An 11,450-nucleotide genomic window follows, 5' to 3' on the forward strand; every position below is an offset into this window, starting at 1 on the left:
AATGCTTAAATTAGAGCTTATGAATCAGTTGCTATTAAATTTAAGTTTTTGTACAGAAAACCTGTGGCTAGGGTAGGATTCTAGGCTAACCTGGTCTAGCTCCTCTGTTCCAAGATCATCAGGAACAGTCGGAGGTGGAGGCGGCTATGGAGCCATTATCCTGGCGGCGCTTTTGGAAGGGTGGGTAGACTCTGCACACCGAGCTAGCTGGAGCTCGGCAGTGTCATCGCTGTTGGGCCTGGCGGCGGTCTGTGGTTTGATGCTGCTGCTCATCGCTCTCCTAATCGTTTTGGTGAAGCCCATTTCTGATATCCACCGTGGTAGGATAACTGGTTTGAACTAGCTAAATAGGCTAAGGCTAATAACACTAGCACCTTTTACAACTAGCTAGCTAAGAGTGAAGCAGCTTCAACGGTATACTTGACCCCGCTCTAATAAATCGAAATAAAATATTACAGGCGTAGGAGTATCATGTTATTCACTTAGCCTACCACAGAGATGAGAAGTGTTTTTCCCCCAAAGGAAAATACCTAACCACCTAGTGTCTTTCCATAGCCCCCCTACACACACCGCAGCGCGCCCTGTCACGTTGAAACAGTGCAGCGGAGAAAGATTTTTTTATGTGCCAACCTGTCACTCAATCATTAAAACTTTGTTGCTATTTTTATATAGGGACATAAAACTACAACTGAGGGAGCTATAGTTTGATCTGAGGCGGCTAAGCCCCCTCATCCAGCCAGGCTCGCCCCAGGACCCTTGTCTGCAGTGTGAGAGGCCTGACAAGGAGGAGGCCATAGATGGATTCTTCTCCCGCGTCATTCTCGGGGGTGTCTGAAGCCAAGTGGGTGACTGAAGTCTGCTTGATTGAAGCGGGGTACATGGGTCCCCCTCCTCTTCCGCTCCCCTCCTTTTCTGGAATTGTATTTAATATAAATGTATCAATAAGCCCGACTGTTCTGTCATCACCCTGAGAGACATTCCAAATTAAAACGACCAGATATTACTGTTTCTAATGAAGGTACATTTTCAACAGACCTGTGAATTTCCTGCAATACTCTGTACTCATCATTCAAATCCAATCAAACTTTATTTACATACAATGTTTTATGACAATCTATGATAGATCTATTCATCTGAGAGACACAGTATGAATGGTCTGGAGTTGCTCTCTCATAAGAGTGTTGTCCACATCCTGTCTTTTTATTCCCATCTTCTGACTGAAGATTTTCTTTCTTCTGTCTGTTTCTCTCTCTTTGTGGATATTATCCATATGCTTCAGCAGATGAGTCTTCTGAGTGAATCTTTTACCACAGACTGAGCAGCCATGTTGTTTCTCTCCTGTGTGAGTCAGTATGTGCAAGTTCAGGTTTCCCTTCCGATTGAACATTTTCCCACAGTCACCACAGCTAAATGGTTTCTCTCCTCTATGAATGCGTATATGTTTAGTTAGGTGCTCCTTGCGATTGAAGCTTTTCCCACAGTCACCACAGCTAAAGGGTTTCTCTCCTGTGTGAGTCTGTCTATGTTTAGTTAGGTGCTCCTTGCGATTGAAGGTTTTCCCACAGTCACCACAGCTAAATGGTTTCTCTCCTGTGTGAATACTCATGTGCCTGGACAGATGTCCTTTTTGTTTGAAGGTCTTGCCACAAAAGGGGCAGGTGCAGGGTTTCCCACTGTGACAGAGTTGGACATGGGCCTTCAGTTTACAGGTGGAGTTGTAGCGTTCACTTAGGCTCTTCTTGGCGAGAGTCACATGCCTCTGCAGGTCAGCTTCCAGAGCTTTTCTGGACATGATGCTGGGCTTGGAACGGTGTTTCTCCATTGGTCGATTGAGATCCAAAGGTGGGCTGGGATCCAATAGTGGACTGTTGTAAAGTCCTACTGGGTCAATTCTTACAGCTGAGCTGTGGCTTGATGTATTGTTTTGATTATCTGGAGGGTCACAGTGAATGTCGAGACCCTTTAGGTGGGCCACAGTGCCAAAAGAGGTGAGATACATTGGTTTAGGTTCACTCTCTCTGTTCTCCACAGTCTGGGTTTGGGGAAGAGTCAAGAACCAAAGATGGTCCTCCTGATCACATTCACTTTTCACAGAAGTTGAAGGGAATATGGAGTGTTTAGTATGAAAGAGCCCTTGAAGCTGCTCTTCCTCCTGACTGGTTCTCAGTTCCTCCTGTTCCTCTTTAATCTGTATGGTCTCTGGGTCCTCCTGCCCCAGACTGGGGCTCCACTCCTGCTCACAGTGCTGCTGCTCAGGGGGAACCTCCTCTTCAGAGACAGAGAGCTGCAGGGAGTCTGGAGGGAAGGAGAGGAGGAGCAGAGGTTACCTAGACAGCCGTTAGACAAGTAAGTATTTCACTGTTAGTCTACACCGGTTGTTTACTAAACATGTGGCATAACATTTGATCTGAGGGTTGGGGTCAATTTGAAATTAAGCCTGTAAATTCAATATAAAGTAAACTCAAATTCGAATCCAATAACAACAAAAATATGTATATTTTAAATGAACTCTTAATACATTAAAAAGCTATTTATTTCTAAACTTTGTCAATTCATTGATTATAAATTAAAATAACTTCCTGGTTTTCGTGACAAAGACTATGTTTTTACCCATGTATGGTAAACGTTAAAAAAACGTACAATTGTTGAAATGGTGATCACTGTTAGCCTAAACAGTGTGGAGTGTATTAATTGAGTAGAACTATAGCTAGCTATCAGCAGCGCTACATACTAACCTATTTTACATAGCGTTATCTCAGGTGTGATCCGCAGCAGTCTCCGTAGCCGATCATTCTCCTCCTGGTACTCCACTACCGTTTTCTCAACTGCCCCGAAAATCTCTACTGCAGCCGCCGTTAAACGCGCATTTAAAAACACTCGCAACAACTGTAGTTTTGACATATTTCAGTCGACTGAGAGTTGGGAATTCAGCTACTATGGCTTCGTCAACGAAGAAAGAATGGCTGTCACAAACAAACCATACCCGCTGACAATTTCTTGTGCTGCGTTCATAACCTTCTTCTTTGCTGATGTTTATTGGCGGACTACACTCATAAGGGGTATTGCCGCCACCTACTGTACGGGGTAATACAAAAAATACCCCAAAAACAAAAAATGTTGTGGATGAACAAATCATACTAATTTACCAACAATAAATAAATTAACACGGACCAAATTCACGCCACTACCCTGAATGTCAAACAAAAACGGTACTATTCAAATCCCTACACCTGAAAGGGGGGGGAACTTCTTAATTCAGTACGCCCTGTAATATTTTAGCTGTAAAGTCCTGGAGATCCAGAAATATATTTTCCGCTTGACAATGATGTCTAGCTTCTTTGATTTATTTTATTAGTTTGTCTCGTGCAATTTATCACTTTCGTTATAAAACGCAACAAAGTCCACTTTCTTCACTATTAGTATGTCGGGATCCTTCTCCTGCATGGCATTCACTGCAGACTGTGGGGCCATCCATTACCATCTCCACTCTACTCACTCCTTCAGCTATTTTCACTGCCTCCACATAGGAAACCTGCTGGATGGCCCTGATCCTAGCTAATGCGACCTCATTCATCCGTACAGGGCACTCGTCACAATTACAACAACATGCTTCATCTGACTCTTCAGCTACTACACATTTATTCCTTCTACAAACACTTGCCACGCGTCCTAACTTTTTACAATTGTAACACTTCTGTCTCACCGCATATCTCACATAACCAAGTTAACATAAATTGGGAGAACCACGTCACCAAACGACAGTAAAACCGACAGGTTTTGCTCCTTCCTTCCGTCTATCATTCGATTCAATCGACGCGCGTCTACCACTCCTGGGCCCTCATTTATCAATGTTGTGGACGAACAGAAATGTTCATAAACTATGCATGCGATCATTTCTAAGCAAAGTGTGGTATTTATCCATTTGTACTTATACTTGAGAATKTGCGTAAATGTAAGCACACCTCTGACCATGCGTACGCACAGCACCTTGTGGGTGAAAAGTCAAACTGCTAACGAAATACAATCCTTCATCTGGAGAAAGGTTTGACATACTGGACCAAATCATAAACTATGAAGAAAAAATAGAATACATTAATAGTTTATTCATGTAGTTCTTTTATAGACACTTCATCTACAAATAGTTTTCTCAGGGTGCTATCGATATCATAAACATGAAACCATTTAAGCCTAATTGAATAATAAAGTCAATTAGAAAGAGAGTGGAATATATAAGGTTGGAGGCAGTTTAGTTAAACCAGTTAAATAATATCAAAGGCAACACCGAGGCAWTGTGACTTGTCCAAAATGGCAAATCTTGCATTGCTGGAGGATGTGGCTGCATTACAAGCTGCATTACACAGGGAGCATGTTTTCAATGAGTATGCAGATTTTTTGGTCTGTGAGCGACGCATGGTTTATTAGTAGATTTCGTTTTCCAAGGCATATTTTATTGTATCTCTGCAACCAACTCTCTCCAGTATTAGAAAGGGAGACGAAACGCACCAATGCCATCCCAGTGCGTACCCAAGTCCTCTCCACMMYGGGATTTYTGGCCACTGGAACATTCCAACAGGAGATTGGTCTGGCATTTCACAACCAACCAGGAGCCGAATATTGCCTGCAGTCCTTCATGGCATTATTTCATTGACCCCCACAATGCATACAGGTTCCGTACACTGCTGTGCAACAGGCCAGAGTGAAAAGGGATTTCCATACCATAGCTGGATTTCCCAATGTCATTGGAGCAATTGACTGCACCCACATCGCAGTAAAAGCACTGTCATTGAACAAATTCAACTTCAACAGAAAAGGTTTCCACTCTGTCAATGTGCAGGTCATCTGTGATTCACATTTGGCTTTGTGATTCATTCATTGTGCAGAACAGTTCAGTCAGGCCTTAACCTCCAGGAAGGAGCTGTTGAGGACAGATGGCTTATTGGTAAGTGACTTATGTTTTATTTTCCATGTTAGACCTCTACTGGGAAACAATATYTGAATGTTGTGTTCATAACTGCAGGAGACCTGGGCTACCCATTAAAAACATGGCTGATGACTCCCCTCACAAACCCCTCAAACCAACAAGAGGCAAGGTACAACCAAGCCCACGCACGCACAAGATCAACAGTGGAGCGCACCATAGGCCTGCTGACAAGGGCGTTTTTGCTCTGGACGGAGGCACACTGATCCAGCTCTGAGCAAGTGTTGCCTCTAATTACATTCCTTCAATTTGCCATAACGTGATGTTAATACAATGATGGTAAATTCTTGTTTAGTTGCTACATCGTCAAGGCTTGCAGTGTGCTACCCAGAGCTTTGCAATCAAATAGGCATTCAGCTGAATAATCCACCAGCCTTGATGATCCCCCATGCCTGCAGGGAGTGTTTTTCCCACCACGGCTCTGGCACTGAGGACAAGAGTCAATATCATACTATGTATCTGTTCTTCCAAATATTGTAATCAAATCGACAAGGAAACACATTATCATTGCACCAGATTTGATTGGCTCAATGTTTGACACAATCCTAAGTCTTTCCATGATTGATTTATCTCTCAGGCCGTGCGTACATCCCTCCAGTTGCTGTTTGGTCCAAAATTGAAATGTGTTGATTTCTTCTTGTTGTTTCCCGGACTGATGCGTCAGTCAAACATGGCGCGCGTGATCGCTGACCAAGGACCCTTTGTAGCTGGGTGAGGGTCAGGGCACCTTCTGGTAGCATCGGGATAGGGGCCAATGGACACTTCTGGTAGGCCTGGGGATGATGGGTCAGAGGACACCCTTCTGTAGGGCCTGGGAATGAGGGGTCAGGACACCTTCTGGTTAGGCCTGGGATGAGGGTTGAGGAACTTCTGTGCTGGATGAGGGGTCAGGCACTTCGGTAGGCTGGAATGAGGATCGGGACTACCTTCTTGGGAGGCCTGGGCTGAGGGTCAGGGAACCTTCTGGTAGCCCTGGGGTATGAGGGTCAGAGGACACCCTTTGGTAGCCTTGGGATGGGGTCAGAGGACACCTTCTGGTAGGCTGGATGAGGGTCAGAGGACACCCTTCTGGTAGCCTGGGATAAGGGTCAGGAGGACCACCTTTCTGTAGGCCTGGGGATGAGGGGTCAGAGGCACCCTTTTGGTAGGGCCTGGGGATGAGGGTCAGGGACACCCTTCTGGTAGGCCTGGGGGATGATGGGTTCAGGGACACCTTCTTGGTAGGCCTGGGAAGATGGGTCAGAGGACACCCTTCTGAGTTAGGCCTGGGGATTGAGGGGTACAGAGACACTTCTGGTAGGCCTGGGAGAGGGTCAGGGGACCTTTTGGCTGGCCTCCGGGAATGAGGGGCAGGACACCCTTTCTGGTAGGCCTGGGGATGAGGGGTAGAGGCACCCTTCTGGTAGGCCTTGGAATGAGGGGTCAGAGGACACCCTTCTGGTGCTGGAAATGAGGGTCAGGACACCCATTCTGGTAGCCTGGGAATGAAGGGGTCAGGGGAACACCTTCTGGTAGGCCTGGGGAGGGGGGTTCAGAGGATACCCTTCGTCTGTAGGCTGGATGAGGGGTCCGGGACACCCCTTATGGTAGGCCTGGGGATGAGGTAGGACACCCTTCTGTAGGCCTGGGAATGAGGGGGTTCAGGGGACACCCTTCTGGTTAGGCTGGGGAACTGGAGGGTGTAGAGGACCCTTCTTCTGTTAGGCCTGGGAACTGATGGGTCCGAGGACCCCCTTCGTGGCTGGGAATGAGGGGTCAGAGGACACCCTTCTGGTAGGCCTGGGGATGAGGGGTCAGAGGACACCCTTCTGGTAGGCCTGGGAATGAGGGGTCAGGCAAATCCTCCACATCTGTCAAGATTTCATGTTTTTTTTTAAATTAATTTAGTTACATTTGTTTTCTCATATATATTTGTTATATTTATTGTCAAGAAAAAATATTTAGATGTGATCCATATCTGAATATTAAGGTTGCGAAAATAAAGCTTGACTTACCATCAGTTGGTGTGTCTGGTATTCCTTCAGGGTCTGGGAGAGATTCCTCAGTATCACCATCACAAATGATGCCAGACAATAAGGTCTCTCTAATTATGCTGCCAGTACGCTGGTCCATAGCAGACAGTGAAGAGTCACTCTAMCCTCCTCCTGTTGCACATATATCCCTTTTGTGGATCAAATTKATTYAYTTWTTTGCATATGTTTTCAAATATTTTTAATTCCATGAACTGTTCTGCACTCAGATGAGGCAGAATTTACCACCGCTCTAACCTGCTCCCAAGTGACATTTCTKGCAGCTTTAAAGGGAAGGTATGTGACCATAAATGGTCATTTAGGGCGGTTCTTTATGTAAATGAGACTTCACGCGCACTAGCACAGTGTTTAAGAACGTGTCTGATTTATCAAGGCAAAATATTTACAGGTGTGTGTAAATCAACATTCTACATTTTCTTCATACAAKTTAATTTAGAAKCTTTTCTACGCAAYATTGATAAATGAGGGCCCTGGAATGTTATCCCTAAACCACACAGCCYCYATGTCCAACAAAACACCAGAGATGCCCTTCTCTGTGAAAGATGCAAGAGTTTGTGTTCTCGAAGTAGCACCCATATTGTTCGCGTTCCTTGTTCTTTTTTTCTTCTTTGAGGTTTAACGACAGTTGGCATCCAATATGTTGCATTACCGCAACGTACTAGACCGGAGTACAACTCCCTTATACTTTGCTTTAAAAATATATATATATATTTACAAAATATACAAATACCCTACCATCTAACACAGGGGTGAGCAATTACACTACACTCACTAAAAATTTAAAAAATGTATCAAATAAAAACAACACCCACCTACTTCCACTATTTAAATCTATTTAGTCCTACCTCATGCCAACAACCTGAAAGGATGGGACATCACCACTTAACACACCCTGTAACTCTTCTGATGTCAAATCTCGCACACCCAAATACCTCTCTGCGGCTTGTGTTCCATCCCTGCCGTACAGTTTGTGAACCCTTTACTTAATGCTGAAATTCCATCTTACTGAAGGTATATTCACTTGTTGCGTAATCCCTTTTCTGTAACAGATTACTAGTCCTAACCATCTTTCATGTCCCCCCCTGACCATCTTCTACTTTCTTCAACTTGCCTTTCAGCAATTGACAACTTTGCTACGACTTTAACCCTGAACCTCACCTGCCTTCTCGAACCAGGACTTCTGATCCCAGGCCAGGGGGCACCCTATATTGCACATTCATACTGTTCCCATGTGCCTACACATCCCTATTTCTATGCCCTTTCTGATCATTTTCGTCACACCTAGGACGCTTCCCTCCTTAGACAACCATGCTGCCATCTCTGCCCATACGCGTTGCACCGTACAAGTAATGTATTCGGAGACAAAGCTCATACAGATAATATATATCCTAAATCACTTTGTCGGCAAGATCCCAACCATCAACTCTAAAAGAACAGGACAGATGATCTCTTTCTTTTCTCCATCTCGCACCCTGTCTGCGTCGCACATAACAACGAAGACAATCACAAACACGGGATTTCTCCTTCAGTTGGTCCTTTTCATTCTTGCTAGCCGTAGTCACTCCTTTCAAGGTGCCTTTTCTTTGAGAGCGAAAAAACTCATTCTTGCCACCATTCGTTTTTTTTCTCATTCAGCGCTGTGCTTCACCAACTTTTTCTCCATTTCTTCTGCACTACTCGCCGCCATTTCTTCTTCTATCCGCCTTTGTGTTTGTGTTTCTTTACATACTTTCCAGCTCTGCATTCATAACCAATTAGGAAAGTGTTTTTTACCACATAGGACTGGGAAAAATACATTGAACGCCCCTCCGGTAATTACTAGTGGGAAACTCGTCTATCATCCCTGAGCTCCAACTTCTCCCACATGCTGACCTCTGACATCACCTACTAAGGAAATKACCTTGATAACGACAAAACATTTATAAAAAGCAATCTATTAATGTGTTTTTTGAACAMTATAAGTTGTTTACAAGCATGATAGCTGTACGTTTAGTTTATGGTTGATGCAGCTTGTTGGCCATTAGCCAATCTGTGTTTCTCAACGAGTTCAAAGACCGTGAATGCGTCTAACTGGTATTTACAACAGGCAATTACCACCTTCCCACTTGGTTATGAACGCAGCCTTTSTTGTCACTATCAGAGCTATAAAAAAATATATATATATTTTTTAGCACAGACAAAGATGGTGGATAAATGAAGATGGTCTACTCAGGCGGTTTACCATTGAAAAAAATGTGTCAGTTCCTGTCAATAGCAGCTTGGTCTGTTCTACTTATACTGAACAAAAATATAAAACCAACATGTAACATTTTCAACGAGTTTACTGAGTAACAGTTYATATAAGGAATCAGTCMGTTTAAATRAATTMAATTGGGCCCTAATCTATGGATTTCACATGACTGGGCATGGGYGCACCCACTGATGAGCAAGGACCAGCCAATTAGTTTYYCCCCACAAAAGGGCTTTGTTAYAGACCAAAATATCCGTTATCCGTTTACACCCAGTGGCCTATCCACACATTAGAGAGTGCCAGACTCCRTTTTATGGTTCTTCAAACCTGGGATGATGGACATCGAGACAGAGGACAACTAGATCTCCCAAGGGACCAAGCCCCAAGGAGATGACTGTCCATGACAGCAGATACAGCATCCTAAATGAATGGAGGACTACGTAGTCAACCACCCACACACTCTAATAACCGCTCCAAGCGGGCATGTCCACCGAGGTGAGGGTATTCAAACTGGTGAGTCCTCCCCCCACAGGTCAGCTACAGGCAAGCCAAGCCCCCGGAAAAAGAAGACCTTGAGGAGGATTCTGATGAAGATGAAGAGGATCATCCTCATCCTCAACAAAGCGAACTGTTGAGCCCAGGCCAGCCACAATAAAAGGTCGTTAAAAGCACCTCCAAAGAAGGGTGTTGCAGTCTTACATTACATTCAATGTAACTGGGATAATGACATGAGGTGTTTACTGGCTCTTTGGTTTATACTAGGCACATGTGGTCTTAGTTAGTGAAAATTTACAAGAAGCCTGGCTTCACTTCTGAAACATAATGAATACATGCCTTGTATTTTTTGGTCATCAGAGTATATTTCCTCTCCTTTTCTGTCGCAATAGTTGGAATCTTTATATAGTCCCTCCCTTATTTAAAAAGTGCAACAGTTTTTGTGGTCTCCATTTATTTATTTAACTAGCAGGTCAGTTAAGAACAAATTCTTATTTTCAATGACTGACCTACCGGGGAACAGTGGGTTAACTGCCTTGTTCAGGGGCAGAACATATTTTTTTACCTTGTCAGCTCAGGGATTCGATCTTGCAACCTTTTGTTTATAATCCAACGCTCTAACCACTAGGCTACCTGCCGCTCCTACACTCTAACCACTAGGCAGGTAGATCGGACACTACTAAAGGCTATGAGCTTTTTTGCTATTTTCTCAACTGTACTGGTTCACATTTAATATGTCTCAAAAGTCAGGTTTGAGTTGACCGTTTGATTGACTGAACACAAAAGGTGTTGTACCCAGGGAAACTTGAGCTGCAGCATGCCCTCTGCATAAGGGTCCTAGATGGACCTTCCATTAGGCTTTAAAACCCACTGTGTTTTGCCTGGCTACCGCATCCACATCGCTCTGGCCAACTGATGCTTTCTTCTTCCACGTTGAGTCTGGATTTGTCCAATCTCCCCAACAATTTCTAGAATGGTCCCAGAAACCGAATGGGTTGGGCTAGAGCCGGCCTACACGACGACATCATTAACTTTGGTATCTGATGGTTGGACTGTTTAGAGAGATCCAGATCGCTGATTAATTTGTTTTGTACAACGCCCCTCATTTTGAAGTCACACAAACGACAGTTTCAGACTGAAATGTATGTAGCGATTGACAGAGCAGAGGAATTTAATTTTCAAGGTGAGTTGTTAGGTAAGCCTAAACATGTTCTTTATATCACACCAGGGTCTACTGACTTCACCACGGAGATCTATTTTTTCACCACGATAAAACCGTTTCAATCTGTCTCTGACAGAATCAACCTCACTGACTTATTTAAAGATAGAATCCACATTAGGGGAAACAGTGCCACTGTTCACCCAGCGCCATTGTTAGCGTTTTTGTTTTGTTGACTAAATGTAAATGACAGCGTGGTAAAACAAATTGCAGAACATCAGTGGAGGCTGCTGACGGGAGGACAGCTCATAATAATGTCTGGAACTGGATTCCGCTCCAGCCATTACGAGTCTGTCCTCCCCAATTAAGGTGCCACCAACCTCCCTGTGCAGGACATATTCTTCTGTTCTATCGAAGCGTGCAGTGATGTCAGAGGGAGAGAAAAAATCTGTGTTCGTTGTTGCTGTTAACTTCTTGTTGTTTATAATATCCCAAACAGACGTGCAATTTCACCATTAATGATTAAATCAATCAATCAATCAATCAATTTTATTTATA

The 11,450-nt window shown here is 44.0% G+C and overlaps 1 protein-coding gene across 1 annotated transcript; it reads right to left on the reverse strand.

Annotated features, from left to right (window-relative positions):
• Positions 1 to 1,068: 1,068 nt before the first annotated feature.
• Positions 1,069 to 2,999, reverse strand: LOC112076052 (uncharacterized). The gene is made up of 2 exons (XM_024142941.2): positions 2,736 to 2,999; positions 1,069 to 2,295 (listed from the first exon to the last, which is right to left on the reverse strand). Exons 1-2 carry the CDS (start codon positions 2,899 to 2,901, stop codon positions 1,130 to 1,132), a joined length of 1,332 nt encoding a protein of 443 aa, XP_023998709.1. The 5' UTR covers positions 2,902 to 2,999; the 3' UTR covers positions 1,069 to 1,129.
• Positions 3,000 to 11,450: the final 8,451 nt, after the last annotated feature.

This window comes from Salvelinus sp. IW2-2015, unplaced genomic scaffold (assembly GCF_002910315.2).
Source record: "Salvelinus sp. IW2-2015 unplaced genomic scaffold, ASM291031v2 Un_scaffold3536, whole genome shotgun sequence".
Taxonomy (NCBI): Eukaryota; Metazoa; Chordata; class Actinopteri; order Salmoniformes; family Salmonidae; genus Salvelinus; species Salvelinus sp. IW2-2015.

What these genes read in the sequence shown, in the direction of transcription:
- LOC112076052 (XM_024142941.2), bottom strand. Translation starts at nt 2,901, where the DNA reads ATGTCAAAACTACAGTTGTTGCGAGTGTTTTTAAATGCGCGTTTAACG. An exon ending in GATAACGCTATGTAAAATAG is followed by an intron (nt 2,296 to 2,735) that starts GTTAGTATGTAG and finishes CCTTCCCTCCAG; the next exon opens with ACTCCCTGCAGCTCTCTGTC.